Here is a 25,518-nt window from a genome sequence, read left to right on the forward strand (position 1 = left end):
AAATGAATTTATATCCACAGGATTTTTATTTTTCATCAGAGAAACAAGTAAGAAGCCCTTCCAATCACGAGTTGGTTGTTCTTATTGAGTGAACGCGCTGCCTTGCAAGGCAGAGATGCCATTTATGTTTCTCTTTTTTTTGTTTTTTTGGGTAAAAACCCAATAAAGAAATAACAAAATAAAAAAGAAGTAAGAAGCCCTTTACGAAAAATGGGGAAGGCAGGACTCGCCTTTAAGATGTTATTAAACAAATTCCACATTGATGTTCTAATTTCCGGAAGCCGCATCTAATACTACTCTGATGGAAGCTCATCTTCTCCTGCAGTTTTCCCTCTAGGGAGAGTTTTAATCATCCCCTCAATCTCAGATAATCCATCAATTGGTACATTTTTATAGCGCTACTTATCTGATAGAGACTTCTAGATGCAGATTCCTCACCTTTGAATTTCCCAGGCATCAGGCTGGATACGGAAACTTTTGCTCGAGCAATACTCCTTGCATGCGCCGTCGAGTGACTCCATTCGGCTCCACATGATATTGTTGGCGTCTTTAGCATCAGTTATATATAGGCGCAACCCAGGTATGCTGACAGCAGTTCTTTTCTTTCTGCGCCACTTAAGCCCCAATCCGGGAAGAGCTACCTCTGTCGCTTTTTGACAGGCCTTTTTTTTTTTTTACTTTTTGTCGACTTCGGAAACATTTTCCATTGTGTGCAAGTGTGTGAGGAAGACAGGGTTTACACTGTGTGGTGCCTGTCGCCGCATGATGTCTGTTACTGAATGCCACCTAGTCTGTCTCTAGTGTCTCGAGCGGAACCACATCTCGAAGTCGTGCTCCGACAGACGGGCGATGGCTCAGAAGGCCTTGTGGGAGCGGGCAGTGAAGCTCCTTGCGGCCCGGCATTTGACACCATCTAACGAGACTCAGTGGAGATCCCGGTCCCGATCAAAGAAGAGTAGGTCATGGGACCGCTCCCGGAGCCCCAAGTCCTCTTCGTTCCACACTAGGTCATCGGGACACTCTGGGAAGAGGCACAAGAAGAAGAAGTCCAAGCGGACTTCATCTTCGCATCGATTCTCATCCTTTGACGAAAGAGGTAAGGAGCACTGATGCTCTTGGCATGGTTCGGTGGAGCCGAAGCCAGGGTCGACTTTGCGCTTCCCTCCCTTTCCGGGAGCCGGAGCGACCCCCTCTCAAATAAAAGAATATTTCAGTGCGCCGACCCCTCTGGGGAGCCCCTGGGCCCCGCTGGGTTGAAAGGGGCCCCATCGGATTTAACGCAGTCTGATTCGGCAATAGTGCCTGTGGGGCCACAGGGATCCGATCACGGATCCGGTACAATGCCGGTCGTGCCATTGTGACCTTACCTGGCGTCTGACAAGAAGTCTGTGCCGCAGACGCTGTGAGCCCCATCCTTATCCCCGACGACACAGAGTTGGAACATCATCGCTCGATTCCGATTGAACCCAATGTCGTCACCTGAACATTTGATTATGTTTTGGGCTCTGGAGAGGATTGGGAGGGGTCTATCGACCTTTTAGAACACCAGGATGATTCTGTAGAGCACATAGACTGGTATGGGAAACTTGAGGTGGCCGGTGGACTGGATACTTCCCCCAGATACTGGCATGCTCTCTCAGTCAACTGTGACTACGGAGGAGGGGCATATTATGCCAGGTGGTCGAAAGCAGCTGAGGTCCTCAGACTGGAGTTGCCCTCTGTGCAGGTCAGTACTAATCTCCTGACGAAAGTGCTTCAGCCTGGGACTTTCACCTCTGAACCCCTTTTGCCCTTCAGTGAAGCACTTAGTGATGTCCTTCTAGGCATGTGGTCCAAGCCTGGCACAGGGGCTCCCGTGAATCGGACAATTCCATACCGCAATCGCCCGGCTCCGGGTGACCCAAAGTTCCTCAGCCAACACCCCTCCTCTGAAAGCTTGGTGGTGCAGGCTTTTACCTCCCAGGGCGCGTTCCCTTCCACTGCTCCGGATGGGGAATCCAAGAGGCTGGAATCACTTGGAAAGATGTTTTAGTCCTCCAGCCTGGCATTGCGGTCGGTGAATACCGTATGCTTATTGGGCCGTTTCTCTCTCTCACTTTGGGATACGGTTGCGCAAGTGCTGCCACAAGTCCCAGAGGAGGCCCGGGCTGTGCTCTCTCAGGCGGTTAAAAACGGGGCAGCTACAGCAAAATTCACCTAAGGTGTGGCCTTGACCCGACTGATTCACTGGGCTGAGCTATTTCATCGACAGTGGCCTTGCGACGCCACGCCTGGCTTAAAACAACTTGCTTCTCTGGCGATGTCTAGGCATGGACATGCCATTTGATGAATCCCGTCTTCTTGGGGAGAAGGCAGACTTGGCCCTAGTGCGATTCAAGGACTCTCAAGCTACAGCCAGATCCTTGGGCCTCTCTTCTACTCCTCATGGCCAGTCTAGCTTTCACCCCTTATATGACAACAGAAGGGGTTTTCAACTGCATCAGCCATATCCCAACCACTGTCCTGCGCAAACTTCCCAAGTTGTGCGGGGACGTGGACACGGTTCATTCCGATGAAGGAATGGAAGCCAGAAGTCGTTGGTCACCCTGCCCTCGGCAGCCACGGCCTCCAAACACTCCTAGTCAGACTCTGCTAGACAATGCCACTCCAGTTGATGGAGAATCAATCATCTTCTCCCCCACGCGAGGTCCATAACATCGAACAAGTGGGTTCTGCAGATCATTCAGGAGGGCTATACTCTGCCTTAACTTTCTTTTCCTCCTTCCATTCTGCCAAATCGAGAACGGCTGTCAGAGTATCATTTAAAATTGCTCCAATAGGAAGTTCTAGCTTTCCTGGCCAAGGAAGCTATAGAGAGGGTCCGGGTTCAGAAGTAGGCAGTTGCTGTTATTCCCGCTACTTTCTGATTCCGAAAAAGAGCAAAGGGGTGCGGCCCAATTTACATCTTCGGACCGTCAATCTCTTCCTCAAGAAGGACAAGTTCAAGATGCTTACTTTAGCTCAGGTCTTGTCTGCCATAGACCAAGAAGAGTGAATGGTAGCGTTGAATCTACAGGATCCGTATTTTCACATCCCCATCCTGCCAGGCCTCAGGCGTTACCTATGGTTCAAGGTAGGTAGGCCACGAGCACTTTGAGTTTACCGTGCTCCCATTCTGCCTTACCAGTGCCTCTCGGGTGTTCACCAAGGTGATGGCGGTGGTCGCAGCTCATCTGCGCAGGTTAGGGGTGTCCGTCTTCCCCTACATCGACAACTGGCTGTTGAAGGCGTCCTCGTGCCAGGCTGTTGTCTCCCACCTTCAGACTATGGTGAACCTCCTGCATTCGCTGGGGTTCTTTATAAACGTGCCGAAGTCGCACCTGACTCCTTCTCAGACGCTAACTTTCATCGGGGTTGTTCTGGACACAGTGCAGTTTCGGGCCTATCCTCCCTAGAAGCAAGTACAGGATATTTAGGTTCTTATTCCTATGTTTTAGACACTATCCTGAATTTCAGTGAGACTGACTCTGAGGCTGTTTGGCCTCATGGACTCCTGCATCCTGTGGTAAAGCATGCTAAGTGGCGTATGCCGGCACTGCTGTGGGACCTGAAGTTCCAGTGGACGCTGCATCGGGGAAATCTCACCTGCGTAGTCCATATCTCGGAAGGAACTGCGAGAGATCTGCAGTGGTGGTTACAAACCACTATTGGGTCAACGGCAGACTCCTCTCCCTTTCCTAACCGGATTTCACTGTTATGACAGATGCATCACTTCTGGGATGGGCGGCCATCTGGGAGAGGTGGAGGTCAGGGGACACTGGTCTCCGGCGTAGTCGGGGCTCCACATTAGTTTGTTGGAACTTTGAACGATTCGGTTGACATTGAAAGCATTTCTTCCCTCTGTCCAAGGGGAGGTTAGTGCACGTGTTCACGGACAACACCACCACAATTGTACTGCAACAAGCAGGGCGGGAAAGGGTCATGGACCCTTTGTTGAGAGGCCCTGCGTCTCTGGAAATGGCTAGAACATTAGGCATAATCCTGGTGGTTCAACACCTGGCAGGTTCTCTAAACACCAGGGCGGACAAACTCAGCCATCGATGCCTAGTGGATCATGAATGGCGCCTCCAGTCAGAGGTGGCGCAAGGTCTCTTTCAGCAGTGGGGAGGACCTTGGTTCGATCTGTTTGCCTCCGAAGAGAACGCGCAGTATCAGCAATACTGCATGCTGGAGTTTCCAAGGCGGCTATCGCTCGGCAACGCCTTTTGTTACAAGTGGAGCTCTGGCCTGCTATATGCCTTTCCATCCATACCACTCCTGCCCCGGGTTCTGAAGAAGATCAGGAACAACTGGGCCCAAATCATTCTTGTGGCTCCTGACTGGGCGAGGAGAGACATGTATCCAGAGTTTCTGAAAATTAGTATCGATCCTATGATGAGGCTGCCTCTTCAGGAGGATCTTCTGTAGCAGCAGCAGGGTAGGGTCCTCCAACCGAACCTGTCAATTCTTTGCCTTCATGCGTGGAGATTGAGCGGTGGCAGTTCATGGCTTTTGACCTTCCTCTCAAGGTATGCAGCGTTATTTTGGCAGCCATACTACCCTCCACTAAGACGGTGTACGCCTGCCATTGGCAGAAATTGTATTATACTGTACAGAAAGTTCTGTTGAACCTCTTTCGGCTTCTCTTTCTACTGTTCTTCTTTTTATTCTTACCCTTGCCCAGCAGGGCTCTTCGTTGGGTACTCTCAAAGGTTATAGTACTGCTTTATCCGGTTATTGAAGGGGCTTGCTTACTTGTTTCCACCCATGCCCTTTGTTATGATGCAGTAGGACCTTAATTTGGTCCTCAGTTTTCTTCTGTGTGCTCTCTTCGAGCCTTTACACAGCTGTCCACTCCGGCTACTTACCATCAAGACAGCCTTTCTTGTGGCGATAACATCTGCCTGGAGGGTGAGTGATTTGCAGGTGCTATCTTGTACGCCCCCCTACATCATGTCCTTTCCAGGGAAAGTGGTGCTTCACACCCTTGCTTCATTCTTGCCGAAGGTGGTGAACCCATTTGATCTGGGTCAGTCTATCACGCTGCCCACCTTCTTTGCTCCCCTGCATCCCTGTAAGGAAGAAGAGCGTCTCCACTGATTGGACCCGAAAAGTGTTGTCGTTCTACCTTGACCACACAAATGAGCTCCGGGAAAAGGCTGCTACTATGGCCTTGGCTCGGGGTGTCTTAGTCCTGGACTTCTGTCAGGCAGCAACGTGGGCATCTTTGCACACATTTGCCAAGCATTACTGCCATGACAGTCAGGTCTGCAGGGATGGGCATTTTGCCCGTTCAGTCCTCCAGGACTTCCTAGTGTAAGGAATTGGTCCGCAACCCACCGCCGGGAGAGTATGGTGTGGGTATCTAATTCAAAGATAAGGAATCTGCAGTTAGAGGTCTCTTAACTTCAGTAACGCATTATCCGGTAGAGCCTACATCTTGCTGCATATTCCTTACAGGCCGACCCATGCCTCCCTGCCTCTCGGACTGATTTTTTTAGGGCTAGGTTTGCTCCCCCTTTCAGGGCCCTAGTTTTGCACACGTTTTCGTCAGTTACTTCGTGGCTCTGCGCTTCTGGTGTGGAAAAAACGAAAAGCACTGACGTCCACGCCTGGGTGGCATCTATATAGGTGACTGCAATGTCCTTACTGATGCTAATGACGCCGATTATGTCACGCGGAGCCGAATGGAGCTACACTACGGCGTACGCAAGTGGTATTGCTCTAGCAAAAGTTTTCGGTTCCAGCCTGTTGCCTGGCAAATTCAAAGGTAAGGAATGTGCAGCTAGATAGTCTCTAGCAGATAATGCGTTACCGAAGGTAAGTAACTTGTTCATCACCTGCTAGGGTATCTAGCCGCTGGCAGGGTGCAGTTATTAGCCAAATAGCCAAGTCTAGAGGGACTTACGGAACTCTAGAAGAGATGGAGGAGATCTGTTGTTGAAAGGATAGCTTGTTCCAGGTCTTCGCTGCTAGGTAGGAGAAGGAGCAACCTCAGCATCCAATACGTCCGATGGGGGGGGGGTCAGGGTTAGAGAAAGGGAAACAGAGGTGTCTGTTGGGCTGATGAAAGTTCTGGGCAGTGGTTCAAGTAGGCGGGTTCGCAGTTGTTTAGGGCCTTGTATGCATCTTTTCTGTACAGGGAGCCAGTATAGTTCCCTGAGGTAGGAGATGATGCAGTCTCGTCTAAAGAGATCCAGGACGAGTCTGACTGTATCATTCTGTATGGTCTGTAGTCGTCCGAGGTGAGTTGTGATCCCTGCGCAGAGAGCGTTGCCGTAGTCCAGCGGCTGGAGATAAGGGCCTCTCTGATCGTGTGTCTTGAACTATGGGGTAGCCATTTAGATATCTTACGAAGCATGCTGAGTAAGAAGAAGCAGGAGGAAGAGACACAATTGACTTGAGTCATCATGGTGAGCTTGTTGTCCAGAATGATGACTAGGTTCCTAGTGTGGTCAGTTGGGGTGGGAGGAGGTCCGAGTTCTGAGGGCCACTAGGATGCATCCCATGGGGAGCTTTTGTTTAGGAAAATCTGCGCCTCTGTCTTGTCCGTGTTGAGCATCAGGCAGCTGTCCTTCATCCAGTTGGCAACGTCTTTCATGCAGTTGTGGAAGCTGACCATGGCGTAGGAGGTAATTTCGGAGAGGGAGAGGATAAGTTATGTATCTTCAGCATCTGATAGGACATTAAGTCTGTGGGTTTTGGCGATGCTGTCCAGAAATATCATAAGTGTTGAGGAGGGTGGGGCTGACGAAGATCTACGGGGTACCCCACAGATAATTTTCTTGGATTCGGAGGTAAAGGGGGAAAGGCAGACTTTTGCGCTCTTCGGGTGAGGAAAGAGGTGATCCATTTCAAACGGCTACTTGGATGCCTGTGTTGTGCAGCCTTGTGATGTGTGTGTTGGGAGACCGTATCAATAGCTGCAGATAGGTTTAGGAGGATGACAGCCGCAGTCTTTCCTTGGTCGAGTAGGGCTCAGATGTCATAAGTAACCGTGACGAGAGCTGCCTCTGTGCAGTGGTTGCTGCAAAATCTGCATTAAGAGGAATCTAGTAGGAGATTTCATCCAGATGTGAGGAGAGTTGGTGGTTGTTGTCTTTTTCTAATACTTTGGTCAGGAACAGCAGCAGGGAAATAGATCAGTAGTTGAGTTTGCCGGGGTCTGCCGATGTTTTCTTCAGTACAGTGATGGCTTTTGCGTGTTTCCAGTCCTCGAGGAAGGTGGCAGTGGCAATTGAGATGTTGGTCAAGGTGCTGAGGAGTATGGGGCAGATTCTGGCTTCATATAGGTTGAAAATGTGGTGATGGCATGAGTCAGTTGGGGCCCCTAAGTGGACCGAGTTCTTGATGGAGGCGGTGTCTTGTGGGGCGAGCTGACTCCATTTGGTTAGCCGAATGTCTGGGGTGTTATTGGGGAAGTTGTGGTATTTGAAGAAGTTGGCTGCCTTGGGCTGGGGTTTGAAGTTTCTGTAGAAGTTGACGATGTTGTCATGGAAGAAGTTTGCTAGGTTGTCGCAGAGTTCCTGTGAGGGGATAAGGATATCAGGCGTGCAAGGTTTTGTGCTGTTTCACTTGTCAACCGTGGGAGGCCAATAGTAGTCTGAAATCCAGCTATATCTTCATTAGAGGAATGAAGATCTGCAGCATAAATAGGGGCAAAATGCAGTTGAAGCATTCCCTCTATTTGAAGGGATTTTTACACCAGAATACCTGTAGAAGGATTCTGAAGTTTATAAATAGTTTTTTTACTTGTCAAATTCTTACCAGCTAAGCCAATAGCCCTCCCAATTACTTCTCCCTCCTCATATAGGTGCTGACTGAATATTCTATTGTTTATAATTTGCCTGTACAGCAAAAAATGTTGTAGCTTATTCTCTGCAAGTGTTCTTTCTTTGAGATGTTAGGGATTAGCTATCTGTGTGAGCTTAAGTTCTGCCAGAGAAAATGCCTCCGATGGTTACCCACTTTTCAAATGTCCTATTTTATCAAAATTAGCCTGATAAGCAAACTCTCCTCCCGCATAGTTGCTATAAATGCCTCCCATACATTTTGTTTATGGAAAAGGAGTATTCTCCACCAAAAACAAGGTAGCCTGAGCCTTCATTTGTTAATTAAAAGAGACTACAGCTAAAAGGGCTCTATTTGAGAACCAACAATTGAGAAGGACCGGTCTCTCCAGAAAAAATCACCTCTAGACCAATAGCAACGTGATCTGATAAAGAGTTAGAAATGGTTGGGGAAGAAGTAATCAACAGATTCTTAGAAGTGAGAAAATTGTCTATCCTAGAGGTAGAGCAAAAGCGGGAAGAAAAAAAAGTATAATGCTTACATTACGGGTTTCATTGAGCGACCACGCGCCTACTTAAGTCTATCTCTAGCCTTGTATAAAATTCAAATCTCCACCAATTATCATTTTATTAGGAAACTTTGCCAATTGAAGTGACAAATCATATTAAGGCCGAGGGTTACCTATAAGCAACAATAAGACAACCACATAAATCATACCTGTTTTACAAGGTGAGTAGTGAAACTTTCATCATTCCAGCAGTATTTCTTACCTTGCAAACATGATAGTGTAATGTCCTGTTGTGTATTATTTATCTGATGGCTCATTTGTATTCACTGCTGTCTTCCACAAAGGACTTATTCACCATTCCTTCACTTGTCCTTGCAGCCATACATACCATCCCTTAATTTTCTAAATTGTGGGTCTTCTGTTTTCCCTGGCATTGAGGTACTGGTCTGTATTCTTTATTTCAGGTATTCCCTATATGTTCTACTTGTTCTGCTGGTTCTAATTCCGCAAGATGCACGAGCATTTCTCTTGCATCTTTTAAAAGTAGTAAAAAGAACAGAAACCATGTTTTTCAAGCCCCGTTTTTTTGCTGATACTAAGCGTTAGAAATAATGGGTTTTACTACTATACAATTTAAAGGTACTCCAGAAGAGGAAAGACTAGGTTAGCCTTATTAAAACTTGACTTATGGCTCACAAAAGCTTTGTGTGCACTTTGTCTGCCCTCTTGTCTGTGTTCATCCATCAGGAGGAAGAGTTTCTACTCATGCAGCACTTCATCCTAAGGGTGACTCTGGTCTTTTGATTTCCGTTTGCTTCTTTGTAAAGAATACATAGTTATTTAGCTAAACTGCCTGAAATCTGTTAAGCCAAATGTACCATTCTCAGTTCCACAGCCTTACAGTCTGCTAATATAGCAGCTTCCAGAGATGCATCAGATGTAGCATATTTAGTCTCTACTGTAGGTTACTCTGTCCATAACGATGTGCCTTTTGTTTTATAGGTTAGAGCACTACCTGCTGATACAAAACACTATCATTCCAGTTAAATACTCATTCCTGGCCACAGTCAGTACTTTTCCAATGTTTGCCGTGGTAAAGTTTATTTTTGCTAATTACAATCATTTGTATAATTAGTACGTAATATGGCAAGGACACTTAGGACTTCGTGCCTGGTCGTCATGATTCTTTAGATTAACCTTGTTCGTGCTCATCATATGTAAATTCTAGAGTCACTTGGCTGCTCGTTTTAAAGAGATGTTTTTTCTTATGCCATAATGGAAATTCCTCAGCTTTCAGAAGTCTACAACACAGGGTGTCAAGAACATTTTATGTCATCCAAGCCTAAATCCACTCCACCTGCAGCATTGTAGTTTAGAAGATGTTACATTTACTTATTTCCTTCTAGGCAGCCCCAGCCTTCAGTGTTATCAATGTGCCCACACAGTGACGTTTAATTGATTAGACCTCTGGTTCTGAAAGTTGTTGATAGATGGTATTATCTGTAGTGGGTTCTATCTCTCTTTTAGCCTCCCTAAAGTTTCCTATATAAAGCATTTTATTCTAATTGTATAGGATGATTTGTGGAGCAAAGTTGGTGATGTTGGAGAGGGAGTTACTTTCCCTTTCATTGCATCCCATATTAAACGACTGGATACCATGAAGCAGTTACCTATATTTTGTACTGCCATCAAACTTCAGTTTTGAGGATGCTCTTCTTGGTGTTAAGGCATCCATCGTCAAGAGATTCAATGCCATGGCTTTTGACTATGTCAAATAGAGACTCCAGCTGACTGGTGTCTGTATCCCGGATCACCCTGAGGCAGTAGACCTGATAAATGTCTCCTCCTAAATGTTTTGCTCTGACAAAGGGATCCAGTATCTAATTTAGTGTAAAAACAATCTACATACCTTTTTTTTTTTAACTCTTCTTATTTTTCTATGTATGCTTACATCGATGATGCAGAGTTTAAGAAAATATATATAGCATACTGCAATATTTTTCAAGACCATTATTATGAATTAGCTATTCCTGTACCATCCAACCAAGATTACATTAGAATGAAAATAACCATTACAGGTCGCAACACTATTAAAACAACTAGCCCATACACTAAATCTCTTTAAGTAAGTCAGAGATGTTCTTGCTGGTAATAATCATTTTGTATCATATATTACGTGAAAGCATTTATTTAAACAAATAGTACATATAAAGTTCTAGAGGCATGCAACCTGTTAGAGGAAAAATAATCATATTGTTCTCAAACAATTATTAATACATAATATTGATATCCAAAGAACAGTATAAATAGTAACAATCCATTTTACAATTACAATGAATGAATATAAACAGTATCTAAGTATTTGTGATCACAGAAACCAATAGCCGGGGATTGTTTAAATATGGATTCCATATCTCCTCAAAAATAGCCAGTTGGTCTCCCATTTTATACATTGTTTTTTCAGTTGTAGCCATTTGTCTCAACTAATCATCCTATAGTGACACATGTAAAGTTTGTCATTTGCTAAGAAAACAAAAGTTTGCCACCATCTTAAGTTGCAATCTTACCCTTCCAACGAATTGTGAGATTGAGAAGTCATGAAGAATACTCAGAAATTGATGTCTTATACATTTATATCCACTTATTTGTGACATTTAATTCCATACCTTACTCTTGAATTATTATAAATAGGGACACCACCGCAAAATATAAACAACATTGCAGTCTATTTGATGATGTCTTCAGCATTCAGGATCTTGAATATTGCAGCGTAGGCCTTTTTTGGCACTGATCTACTTGGCTACGCCGGTCTTATTGCAATCTGAATGCCCAATCCAAGATTTTGTTATACCCATTTTTTGATTGCGTTTTGTTTTGCTGTTAAGTGATCTATAGGTGCCTAGAATGAAGACCCATGCTTTATGTACGGTGATAATTATATTCTCGGAACATCAATTTATTGTATCCCACCTATTACTTAGTGGTACTCATCGCTATTTTGAAAAACGTTTTCATGCGTCATTGCATTCATAGATTCCATTAACTACACATATGGAGTACATCTCTTGTCAGATAGCTGCGCATATCCCAGGCTATAGAAACTTTAGTAAATATGTTCTGATACCATATCCACTCTGAGATCTGCTTGCCTGACTATCGAAATACTTCAAGGGAAATCATCTTCTTATCTCACAGTGCACTCTGTTCTGTCAAGTTTCTGGGCAACCTACATTGGCTGTCCAAACCTACTGCCTATTCACCATCCAAAGTACATTCACTTTGGTTATAGGTCCCTGAACTTTTAAGGTCCCTTAATGTCTAACACTGCCTTAAACATGATTGTTGTAAGTTTAGAAGGTTTTGAAAACCCAATGGTTCCACCTTGTGTACAAATCCTGGTCCTATTTATTTATTTGTAGAGTTTTACATGACTCGAACTTGACCCAAAGCCATCAGAGCGCTTCACAATGTTTACAAGGTGGTAATTTCGAGGTTTCCATTATACATATTGGGGTAGACATAACAGGCAGAAAGGCAGTACATAGGCAAACCAATTGATGGTGTTGGGAATAGTAGTGGATACTTTTTTGAGGTAGATACAGCTTAGTTGGGAATAGTAGTGGATACTTTTTTGAGGTAGATACAGCTTATAACTCCATAATTTGTTTTAGCAGCACTTAATAGTATGATTGGTGCAGGCATATGGGCAAAACGACATAAAGGTAATACATAGGCAAAATAACTAAGGCATTTCTTAGTTAGAGACAGCTAAAAAAAAGTGTTCTTTTAACAGCGCATCATATTTCACATACTTGGGTAGGCAAAAAGACATTGAGGCAGGACGTTAGCGAATATACCAGTAGCATTGGGCTCAATAGCAGATAGATTGTTGAGGTAGAAGCAGCAATATTGTATATATAACATTTTAAGAGTGCATAGATACATTTGCCTACAGTTACACTTGGGGTAGGTAACCCTAAATAGTACCAAAAGATTAACATCGGGCTGCTGCGTGCTTAGACGAGATGCATGAGGCAAAAGGTTCCGAAACTGCTACATTATTGGGGTAGATGCAGTGTGTATGCATACATGTTCAAGGCATGTGTGGCTGTAGAAACACATGCTTTGCATAAGTCCGCCGTCTAGTGTTTTTGCTCGGATTATTACAAGTTGTTTTTCTTCGAAGAATTCTTTTTGAGTCACAAGGCAATGTGACTCCTCTCTTCGGTAACAATGCTCAGGGGGCATCAGCTCCATCTTTAGATTGTTTTTTTTCCACCGACTGTTTCAGATGAACTACCTCTCGCTCTGGCTCGAGATTGTCATTTCGGGCTCCGTTCCGTTAGCTAGTTAGCTACATTCTACAGTATTGTCTCTATCGGGAAATTTATAATACATCTCGAATATCTTCGATGGGTCGGAATATGATCTGCTAATGAACTGCCCCGTTCCGTTTTTGTCCGCAGTGCCACCCCAAAATGAGGAGGCATCTGAAGGCCAAAAAGGATCAGTATCCATCTACAGGAACAAGACTCTGAAGTGGTAGAATCCTTCCAAGAACGTCGGATTGTGAGTAACTCTGCCCCTGATCTGAAACAAAAAAAATCACTTTCCACTGAAAAACTTGCTCATGGGCCACCGCTGCATAAAAGCCATGATGCGCACCCAAAATCATATTCGGAACCCACGCCTTCAGGCTCGGCAGCGAAAGAACGGCTGTCAGCAGGAGCCTCCACCTCCAAATCTAAGAAAGGTGTCTTTGGACCGAAATGCAAGGGGTGGTTGTTTCTAGACCCTGTTCCCCAAGTCATTCTAACAGCAGATGCCTGCCTTGCAGATTGTAGAGCCCATCTGAAACATCTATACATGGGATATACAACACCAGAGTATCCACATCAACTACCTCAATTTTCAAGTTGTTCACCTAGCATTGACAGCATTCCTAACTCACCTAAAAAACAAAGTTGCCCTAGTCCGGATGGACAATATGACAATGTATTAATTACAAAGGGGGGGGGGGGCGGCACTCTCTTTTAGCTATCACGCCTAGCACAGATGTTTAGCTCTACATCACATCTGTCTCTTAGTGGAACATGTCCCAGGGACAAGCAATCAAGTTGCAGACCTCCTCAGCAGGACGCAGCAGCAAGTCTACGAGTGGGAACTTCAACCCAGAGTCCTACTTACATACTTTCGCAGTTGGGCGTTTCCTCAAATATACCTATTTACAACACCAGAAAACGCAAAATACCAAAACTTCGCAGCCAGATTACCACAACGTCTACCCAAGTGCAATGCCCTATGGATCAATTGGTCAGGGATATTTGCATGCACTTTTCCCTCTCCCACTACTTCCATTTGTGGTCAGGAAGTTAAGACAAACATCACTCACACTATTACTAGTGGCACCCACATGGGCTCATCAACCATGATTTACCATCCTACTGGAACTTTCTCAGGTGCGACACGAGAAGTTTCCCCTCCACCCAGCCTTTCTCACACAGAACCATAGAGAAGTAAGACATCCCAACCCCAAAAAGATGAACCTTGCAATATGGCTCCTGAAGTCAGAGTTTTGGTAGCTTAATCTTACACATAATTGTATGGATGTTCTTAAGAGAGCTTGTAAACCAACAACTAGACAATGTTACGCGGCAAAATGGAAAAGGGTTGTTATTTACCGTCAAACCAAACATTTTAATCCATTTGATGTACAAGTTCAAACTTATTTGTTATCTTTTACAGCTACAAACATCAGGTCTTGCCTATACTTCTATATGACTACATTTAGCTGCAAGTGCTGCTTTTCTATAAAATTTGCAACATACATCTTTATTTAAAGAATCAGTCATTAAAGCTTTCATGGTGGGACTTAAAATAATTATTCCGCCTAGGCTAGTACCAGCACCAATTTGGAACCTTAATGTTGTCCTAACAATGCTCATGGGTCCTCCTTTTGAGCCTTTGCATTCATGTCCACTATAGTTTTTATCTTGGAAAGTGGCCTTTTTAATAGCAGTCACTTCACTTAGACGAATTGGTGAACTCAAGGCATTAACATTAGAAGAACCTTTTTTCCAATTGCACAAGAATAAAGTTGTCTTAAGGACAAACCCAAACTTACTTCCAAAAGTTGTCTCTCTGTTCATTTCTTTTTGTTTGATCCGTTTTAAGATTTTTTGTTAATATACAAAATTATTGCAATAACCGCAAGCATTATACAGACTATAGAGAAGTCACATTTTTACAAATGTCCGTTCTGCTTCAACGCAGAGCTTTCCCCTGTTCGTCGCCACTCCCAGGCTTAGGATTTGCAAACATATACATATCGACCGTATCTTGGTCTACAGTACTATAACATTGAAGATATACTTCTAACACATTGGTCTTGCACTCTAGAAACAGTAGTTGATTAGTAAATGACAGATTTCTTTTATTCTTTTATTTCTTGAAACATTTCATAAAAGCACTGCAGTCTTGTTTATATCGTGGAGTGCTTTTATGAAATTTTTCAAGAAATAACAGAAAAAAAATCTTTCACTACAATCAACTCGCACTGATGATTGATTTGTTATCTGGGAATATTAAATTTTGTGTTTGTGCTTGAATTGTGGACACTAATAGCTGCCAGTTACTAATCAATCACTGTTTCTAGAGTGCAAGACCAATGTGTTAGAAGTTGGTTTGGTGGGTTCTACCCATCTTTCGCAAGACTTATGAAGGTCACGTCTTGGGTTTTTTGCACCTAGGCCACTCTGCTATATTATAGCTACTATACATCACTATAACTGGTGCTGGTTCTTTTGCCTTGACCTTTCTCTCCTTGGTCTTGTGACCATTGAAGATATCAGGCCACATAAGATATTATTATAGGTCGATTTGTACCGATTCAGCCATGCGTACACCGGTTGTGTGTGCATTGATCTTCATTTGTCGTTGACTCTCCTTTCATATGAACCAATCTATTGAATTGCCTGTATTCTTTCCAAACCCAAACACTGTGTCAGAAAGAGCTCTTCATACTTTGGGTGTTAAAAGAGCTTTCATGTATTATATTGACAGAACTAAAAGTTTCAGGAAGACAAAGCAACTATTTGTTGATTTGTCACCTCTACACACTGGAAGGACAATTTCAAAAAATTGAATTGCTAGATGGATAGTTAAATGTATCCAAACATGTTTTGCTAAATCTAAACAACAGCTGCTAGTTACCCTTAAAGCCCACTCCACTAGAAAAGTTGGTGCTTCTATGTTTTGTTTTAGGGAACATTCATTCCAATTGCTGAAATATGTAAAGCAGCAACTTGGTATACACCACTTACATTTACTAAACCTTATTTTCATTTCATTTTTTGTTTGATTATTTAAAATCTTATAATACATAAAAACAATAATTCCTAATGTAATAAATATAATAAAATCTGGCTTAAGGATAATAAAAACATTGATTAATAAATGTATCAAAATCATCCATACAGTGAGACATATCAACACTTAATAATGCAGACCCCATAATACAAATATAGTTAATATATACATCCTATGTTATCCTATAGATTAATCTTGCGGGTCTAATTTCTTTCTTATTATTAATAAAACAACTTTACAAAAGCTGAATTCAGAGCTATAACATCTGATTTTGTGACATCTTATGAGTGCTTGTCTACAGGTTAGTATTCCACTGGAATTAAAATGCCACTTAAGTAAAGTTCTTCTTTCATTTTTTAATTTTGGGCATATACAGAGCAAATGAATAATGTTCTCCTCTCCCATTTTACATAAGCGACAAGGTATCAGTTCCATTGTTCGAAGCCAAGGCATTACAAGAGATATAATCCTGGGAAAAGGCCAAAACGGGCTTTTAGAAAAATGTTTTAAAGACAAAGGAGTTTCTAAATATGATTGAACTTTCGTTTTGGTATACCCCTTCATTAGTGACCATGCATGCGTTCTTTTTACAAATGAGGCTTTATCTTTATACAACGATAGATGCTTTGTAGTTTTATTCCTAACTTTTTTTAATGACTGTGCAGTTTTTGGCATGTCCGAGATCATGTCCGCCGAATATTCATCTAAGGTGGCGTGTAAATATTTCCAAAATTGAGACTGATTTATTTGTATTTCCTGCCGTAACAAATTGGACATTTGATTTACAGTGTCCGTTTTAATTCTTTTCCTGGCTTTTATAAAATGGCCTTTTCGTGCAATTAGCTGAATTGTTAGTCCAAATTCTAATCTAATTTCTGCGGCCGGTGCATTGTGTTTAAGGTGAAAGAGTGATTTAAAAAATTTCATCACAGCATTATTGGTGGTTATAGCATCTTTACCACACAAAGCTTTGCTACCCTACGTTAGCGTTAGTAATAACTCGGACCCCTAGGGACTTCTGTAAGGTTCTAAATGCTGACAATAACATGTTAGTTCGTTTTTGTAGATCAACCTTATGTGGATGAAATGATCCATTATCATTGAATAGTACTCCCAGATATCTATATGATCTTTCTTGTTCCATATGCAAGGTTTGGAGAAACCATTTGTGCTTATACTTTAACCTTGTTTTTTTGGTAACCTCCATATTTTTTGTCTTGGTTTACTTTATAACCATACCATTTATTTGGGTATACCTTGATATCCTATTTGTCAGGCGTTTTAGGCCAACCTTTGTCTGACTTAATATGATGACATCATTTGCATATAATAGGTTTGATATATAAGTGCTAGCTAATTTTGGTGGATAGGCATTTACCTCGTCCATCACTTGCGTTATGTCTGCTATAAATAGATTAAAAAGCAATGGGGGCCAGAACGCACCCTTGCTTTAGGCCCATTGAAGTTGCAATTTTCTTCGAGACACACGAGCCCTCACCTCACCGAATTCTAACCCAAGTATTTGAATAGAGTAATTGAATCGGAGGTAAGCGGGAATATGGTATTTCTTGCTCTTTTAACTTTGCCAAAGTAACTGCCTTTGCACATAATCGAAAGCTGATTTAAAATCCACAAAACACAAATATAACAGTTACTTCTTTGCTATATATTTATCCATTAAAACTGATCAAACTAAAATATTTGTTTGATTCCCAATCCTTGCATGAACCCCGATTGATTTGGTGGAATTATTTAATTATTGTTGGCCCACGCCAATAGTTTTGACAGTGGGACTCCTGCAAAACGTTTGGCATCTGTGTCTTGTAGGGTAATTAGTTGGTGGTTGCCAGGCTGAACCTGTTCACTTTTTTGGGATATTTGTGATATTAATGACCCCTTCCATGTTTCTGGTATTGTTGATGACTCGACAGATTTCTTGAATACAATAGTGGGATAATCTGCCCAAAGGGCGGGATTTTATTTGTATAATACAAAAGGAATCCCGTTGGGACCTGGAACACCGTATTTATGTTTTTTTAATTAGTTTGTATACTTTATTTTTTGTTATGTCAATTTTATAATCAACATTTTTTGTTAGCTTATCTGCTATTTAGCCGTAGTGGCCTTTTGTGACATTTCCCAGTTAGTATTTAGGTGTGTTGTTAAAAAAATTGATCCAATCTGCTTCACTTACTGTAGATGATAAAGTTTCAGTCGATTGTGATAAACTATCATTTTCCAAAAGTCTCTTGAATTTGATTGTGTACTAAATATTATTGTGTGGATATAGCAGCACAACAACAGTCTTAATGTTGGATAGGCTGTACTTTATTTCAAACAACTCCAATCCCCACAGCATAGCCACTCACTGCTTTAGGAGAGGAACTGCTTTACAGTCTGTGCAAGGCATGTGTATCTACAGCCCCACATTCCTTGAACAGATTATGTTACTTACCCAGTAAGCATCTGTTCTTGGCATGCAGTTCTGTAGATTGACGTGCGCCCTCGCTCCATCCGGATATCTGTGTGGTTGGTAGTTTACATTTATTTACATTATTTGCATGGTCATCACATATCTACACTGTTTCCAACTCCATTCTCCCCCGTTGGCTACAAAACAATCTAAAAATGGAGTTGATGCCTATGCGCATTGTTACCGAAAGGAAGGAGTCACATTTTCTCGTGACAAAAGAATTCTTCATAGACAACTAGTAATCATCCTGGCTCAACAGCAGATGGTGGACTTATGCAAAGCATGTGCATCTACAGCACTACATACCAAGAACAGATGCTTACTGGGTAAGTAGCATAATCTATATATAAATATATATTTTACCATTACTCAAACACACACAGTGTTTTAACATTGCATAGATATATTTGCACAGAGGTTACCCAGGGGTAAGTTGACATTGAAAGGACCAGGTGTTTACAATGAGCTAAGACGTGCGCTATGGTTGGGTGGGTGAGAAATTTTGCTGGAAGCCTCTTGGTGGCTTGGGAGTGGAGTCCTGTGGGATTTCCCCTAGATATTGGAGCAGAGGTTGGTCTTGACTTTGTGTGTTGAGCACAGGTCTGTCAGAGCTTTGAGAGGCATGCTCAAACAGCTCTGAGTAGGAGTTTGTTTCACCTTGAAATGGGGAAAAGGGTGACTATCGTGTAAGTTTTGAGGTAGTGCGTTCCAGATTCTTGGGGAATTCCCCGAGAAGGAGCAGGCGCGTGATTTCTCTTTCTTGAAGTTGGGCGGAATCAGGTGGAGGCTGTTAGTGCTTCATAGAGGCTCTTTTGTCTGGCTTATTTAAGAAGTAGTTTGGTTTATCCATGTGAAGAGCTTTGTGAGGTATACATGCAGTTTTGAATATTGCTCTTGTGTATATTGGGAGCCAGTTGAGCCTTTTGTGTGTGAGGGTGATGTGGGAATGTCGCTTCTCTCCTAATACTAACCTGGCTGCAGCGTGGAGTGTTGCTTTCAGAGGGGCTACATATGTTTTTGTGGTGACCGTGATAGTTGCATTCCCATAGTCCGGCTTGGGGAGGGTAAGGGCTTGCACCACAGTCTTAAGGTTATCGCTGGGTGTGTAGGGTTTGATTTTCATTAGGAATGTCAGCGAGTGGCTCGCACTTTTCGCAAAGGACTTAATATGCTCCTTCATTCTTATGTGACTGTCAAGTGTGATTCCCAGTGATTTGACAGAGTTAGAGATGGACAGTTTACAGTTTAGTGCAGTGATACTAATGAGCCAGCTAGTTACGAGAGAGGATTTTTCTTTGGGTTGGATGAGGAGGAGTTCTGTTTTGCTGGGGTTGAGTTTGAGGTGGTTGCTGGTTAGCCATGCTTGAACTGTGTGCAGAGTGTTATATAGGTGCTAGATGTCCTTGACTGATGAGATTTTCATGTAGAGTTTGGTGTCATCCTCCTATTGGTGGTAGGCAATTCCGGCATGCTGCAAGAGGTTCCATATAGAGGTTGAATAGGGCAGGGGATCGGGTTGACCCTTGCAAGAGACCTTGGGAGACTGGCGTTTCACTTGAGATTTGTTGTTGAATTTGACAAGCTGTGTGCGTCTATTTAGGAAGGAGGTGAACCATTGAAGGACCATTCCATTGATGCCAGCTGTCTACAAGAGGGTGTTTAGGAGGATGTCATGGTTGACAGTGTCGAAGGCGGCTGATAATTGAGGAGGACTAGGAGGCTGGCCTGTCCTTCGTCCAGATATCTGTGAAGATCGTCAGTGAGATTCAATAAGGCAGTGTCTGTACTGCAGCCTTTCCTGAAACCTGACTGATAGGTGTCCTGTAAGTTGCATTATTCAACGTGGGTGTTGAGTTGTGCAAGCATGCATTTTTTGATGATTTTAGCTAGAAGGGGGAGGTTAGTTATGGGCCTGTAGTGTTGAGATCACTCTGGTCGGCATTCATCTTTTTGATGAGGGGGGATGGTTACTTGAACTGATTTTGTAATTTGCCATCTATTTCCTTCTCACTCCCACCAACACGACGCCACACCCTTCCTCCTTTTGAAGGCTTAACAGCGTGCACGCTTGAGTGCCTCACAGAAATCCCAAATGTATTCAACCTCAACATCTAAGAAACACATAGATGTAATTGCCAGAGTGGATCGAATAGAATTACCATTGATAGAAGGTGGTTAAAGTCATCATGGCTAGGATACCATCGAAGTGGCATTTGGAAAACCTGTTGAAATTACTTGTTTTTCACTTGAATATGTGTTCACTGTTGGTTTGACTGCTGGGTGCCTTGGATCCTGTTCCTTCTCCAGGCTGTTGATCACTCAGTGTGATGAACATTTAATTTACAATTCTACATTTTACACTTTTCTGCAGCGTGACCCTATCACTGGAAGCAAAATTAAATCTTCTGCACAGCTATATGACTGTTACATGGATCACATTGCCTTGTGAAATGCAGGTAAGGTGTGAATACGTTTTTTTATGATATACTATTGGGTTTTAGTTCATGGTATGTGCTGTTGATAAAGATGTATGGTCGGAGAGTCATGTGACTTTAGCTCGTTTTTATCATATTGCGCTTGTCACCTGTCTCCATATGTTTTTGTGAGCAGTTGCCATCAAAATATCATTTAGAGATTAGTTTATTGATGGTGGAAGCTTTCTCCCAGTAAAATCTTTCACCATAACGACTATAGCAGTGATATATTCTGGCATAATGCATGCCCTTGAGACGGTTTTGTACACTCCCTGTAACATTTGTATGGCATTAATGCAATTTACTAAGATGGTAATGAAGGGAACACTCCTTTTTGGTCCCTTTGACAAGGGTGTGAGTTATCAAACCATATATATGGAGTTACATATATATATATATATATATATATATATATATTTTCAAGGCATATGAGCTGCAGATTGTACACTTAGCATTAGATCGCCACCTGGTGTTGGGCTCGGATGATTGCATGTTGTTGTCGTCTTGGAAGAAGTCATTTGTAGGCACGAGATATGTGACTCCTCCCTTGGACAATAGTGCGCATGGGCATCGGCTCCGATTGTTTTTTTCTGCCACTGGGTTCGGATGAATTTTTTCCGCTCCGGCTACAGATCTACTTTTCAAGTACTTCGAAGCGCAAAAACTTATCAAAACTTTACCTAACTACCTTCGATATCGAATAACATTGTTTCGACTTCATCAGCTCGATTCCGGTTGTCGACGCGGGCCGTTGGGCCTATCCACGCCGTGATGCCTACACCTCATGGAAAGGACGGCATTCAAAAAATGCCCTGGGTGTGGAGCGAAGTTTCCACACAGTGACCAACACAGGGTATGTAATCTGTGCTTTTCGCCATAACACGACGAATCCCGCTGTACAGCCTGCGCGTCCTTTCGAACCGGTGGATATCTTCGACGAGGAGGTTCTGCTCGTTCCAGAAGAAGATTCCGATGATCTCTAAATCGTTGTATCAGAGGCAGACGACTCCGACGACTCAATACCATCGGGTCAGCGCGTGAGTACTACTGCTCCTGCACCACATACAGCACCCAAACCGAAGGCAAAGGTCAACGCTCCGCCTCCTGGGCCCAGTCGCGACCGAAAAGACACTTCTAAAGCCCCGCCATCGAGCCCGGCTCCGAAGAAAATACATAAGCCTTCCGGCAGCTCCTTACCGAGCAAGCCGCACGTGCCGATCCCACCCGCTCCATCGGCACGAAAACCGAAAGAAGCCTCGGCCCCGAAACCGTCGACTTCTAAAGACAAAGGTATGAAGCCAGCGTCCGACGCCTCAAAGCCGAAGAGACCAGCTTCTACTCCGAAGCCATCGTCTTCAGTACCCAAACCTACAAGGCCTGATTCCGATGCGCCCAAGCACTCGAAACAGCCTACGACACCGAAAACAACACCGTCGGTGCCGAAAACTAGGCCAAGGGACACTGTAACACCTCCTAATGCGAAAGACAAACCGCAACCTCGTTCGGACCCGAAAAAATTGTCACCGACAAAGGTTCCACAAGAAGAATAACTTTTCCAACCTGATCCTCTGCAAAAGAAGATCTACATTGACCCAAAAACAGGTGCTGTATCCACTAAACCACACAAGAAGAGGAAGGCAGATACAACACCTACACCTGTAGTACCTGGCAAGAAGAAGGACTCTGCCATATCTCCTATGCACCCTTCTTCTCCTATACTTCCTCCTCCTTCATCTCCGGTTCCTCTTAACAATTCACCACAGATTTCTCCTCCAATTTCTCCTTTTCTGTCTCCACACTGACCTCAAAATGATGATGAGTATAGTTTAGTTAGGGGGATAGACCCAGATGAGCCTTTCCCATACCCTACAGATGATACAGACTGGGACCCACAGGTTGCACCAGATATTCCTGACCCACAGCTATACCCATCAAAACCTTCTCCCCCAGAAGATAACATTAGTTTTGGGCACCTGTTGAACAGAGTTGCAATGTACCATGGGGTCACTATGCATTCTGATGAGGCAGAGGAAGATTTTATGTTAGACACATTTGAGCAATCACAAAGATCTGTTCAAATTCTTCCTATGATTAAAGGGGTCATCGAACACGCACCAGAGATATTTAAAGACCCTGTGCATAATAGGATTTTAAACCCTAGAATTGAGAAAAAATATAGGCCTGCACCAGCAGATCCAGCAGATCCAGCCTACATTAAAGGACAACTACCATTAGATTCACTAGTCGTATCAAATGCTAGAAAAAGGGCAAATTCACAAACGTCAGGTGAGGGGCCCCCACCGGACAAAGAATCTAAAGTAATTGATGCCTCAGGCAAAAGAATAGCTGCGCAAGCTACCAATATATGGCGTATAGCCAACACACAAGCCCTCCTTTCAAGATATGATAGGGCTCACTATGATCAGTTAGAGAAATTACTAGAACATCTACCTGACCAATATAGGGCGCTGGCAAACGACCTTATACAAGAAGGCAAGCTAATTTCAAATGCATCAATCAAGTGTGCACTTGATGTGGCAGACACTGCGTCAAGAGCTGTAAATACTAGTGTCCTACTTATAAGACATGCGTGGCTACGCATTTCAGGATTTAAACAGGAAGTGCAAACTACCATTTTAAATCAACCATTTAATCAAAATGAATTGTTTGGTCCAGAGGTAGACACAACACTTGAAGGATACAGACACTGCCAAATCTATGGGAACTTTACAGTCTACACAAACTAAAAGTTCCTTTCATCGCTCCGTTTACAGAGGAGGCTCCAAACAGACAGGAGCAGACAACACAACATCCTTCAAGTCAAACACACAAACATCCTCTAACAAAGGTTATTTTAGAGGCGGATGTAGAGGAAACAACAACAAAGGAAGAGGTCGAGATAACAACAATAATCGAACCTCTTCCACCACAAAACAGTGATTTCCTCTGCTCCCCCAACAGCATTCCACTCCTGTAGGGGGCAGATTAACACAGTTCCTACCTGTCTGGAATTCAATCACAACAGACAAGTGGGTAAGACATATTATCCAGCATGGCTACTGCCTGGAACTTACAGCAACCCCTCCACACATACCACCCAGACAGCGTCCAATGTCTGCAGAACACCTTACTCTGCTCAAACAAGAAGTCCTGTCGCTTCTTCAAAAGGACGCAATAGAAATAGTTCCTTTACAACACTAAGGAACAGGAGTTTACTCGCTGTATTTTCTAATACCCAAAAAGGACGGGACCCTAAGGCCAATTCTAGACCTCAGGCCCCTCAATTACTACATACAGTCACATCATTTCCATATGATCACTTTGCAACAAGTGCTCCCACTGCTGCAACAAGGCGATTTCCTTATAGCACTAGATCTAAAGGACGCCTACTTTCACATTCCTATGCATCCTGCCCACAGAAAGTATCTAAGGTTTGTACTGGAAGGACAACATTATCAGTTCAAAGTCCTTCCATTCGGGGTTACAACAGCACCAAGAGTATTCACAAAGTGCCTAGCAGTAGTAGCAGCACATCTCAGGAGACAACAAATACATGTCTTCCCTCATAAAAGCCAAGTCATTCAATCAGTGTGTTCACCACACACACCAGACAATTCAATTCACAACTTGGGGTTCACAATCAACTACACCAAGTCGCACCTGCAGCCCTCTCATATACATCAGTATCTAGGGGCTACAATAAAAACACGTCTACAGCTCTAGCTTATCCCAGTCCAGCAAGGATACAGAGCATTCAAGCCTTAGTCACAGTCTTCCAACAACAACAATCTCTGCAAGCCAAAATGTTCACGAGACTAATAGGCATGATGGCATCTTGCATCTTCATAGTACCATATGCAAGATTACAGATGCGTCCATTACAGGAATGTCTAGCACAACAGTGGAATCAGGCTCAAGGGCACCTAACAGACCTGGTGTTGGTAGACAGCCGCACACATCGCTCTCTGCTGTGGTGCAACACCAAAAACCTGACAAAAGGGCCGCCGTTCCTCGAACCAGTTCCACAAATAGTACTCACAGCAGACGCATCTTGCATAGGATGGGGAGCCCATCTCTTACATCATACAACTCAAAGACAATGGACCACTCAACAAAGACTGCTCCATATCAACCACCTAGAGCTGCTAGCAATATTCTTAGCACTCAAAACTTTCCAAGTTCAAGTACAAGCCAAAGCTGTCTTAATCCGGACGGACAACATGACAGCTATGTATTATATACAAAAACAGGGGGGGGACACTCTCTACAACTGTCCCAGCTCGCACAGAACATTTGGAGATGGACCATTCCACAAAACATATATCTGTTATCAGAGCACCTTCCAGGAATTCACAATCAGATAGCAGATCTGTTGAGTCGGCAGACACAACAAATTCACGAATGGGAACTACATCAGCAAGTTCTTCAACCATTCTTTCACAAGTGGGGTCATCCAGACATAGATCTGTTCGCCACACACGAAAACGCAAAATGTCCAACCTTCGCCGCCAGGTTCCCACGCCAGCTGTCCAAGGGCAATGCGATATGGATGAATTGGTCAGGCAGATTTGCGTACGCTTTTCCACCACTACCACTAATACCATTAGTAGTGCGCAAGCTCAGGCAACAGTCTCTCAAATTCATCCTGGTGGCTCCCACATGGGCACGCCAACCGTGGTTCACCACACTGCTAGAACTCTCTCTAGTTCCACATCAAAAGTTACGCCTGACACCATCCCTGCTAATGCAGAACCATGGAGAAATCAGACATCCAGACCCAAATCAACTGAATCTGGCGATCTGGCTACTACCAGAGCTTGTTATGCTGCTAAATGGAAGAGATTTGCCATTTATTGCAACAATAATCAAATTGATCCCCTGGATGC

General features: G+C 43.4%; 1 protein-coding gene across 2 annotated transcripts in view; it reads left to right on the forward strand.

Moving 5' to 3' along the window:
• OTUD7B (OTU deubiquitinase 7B) overlaps nucleotides 1-25,518 on the forward strand; it is a 395,374-nt gene that overhangs the window by 354,755 nt on the left and 15,101 nt on the right. For both annotated transcript variants that reach the window (XM_078670064.1, XM_078670063.1), the window contains exon 10: nucleotides 20,530-20,614. In XM_078670064.1, coding sequence (XP_078526190.1) covers nucleotides 20,530-20,614 — 85 coding nt within the window. The remainder of the gene's footprint in view (nucleotides 1-20,529; nucleotides 20,615-25,518) is intronic.

This window comes from Lissotriton helveticus, chromosome 12, assembly GCF_964261635.1.
Source record: "Lissotriton helveticus chromosome 12, aLisHel1.1, whole genome shotgun sequence".
NCBI lineage: Eukaryota > Metazoa > Chordata > Amphibia > Caudata > Salamandridae > Lissotriton > Lissotriton helveticus.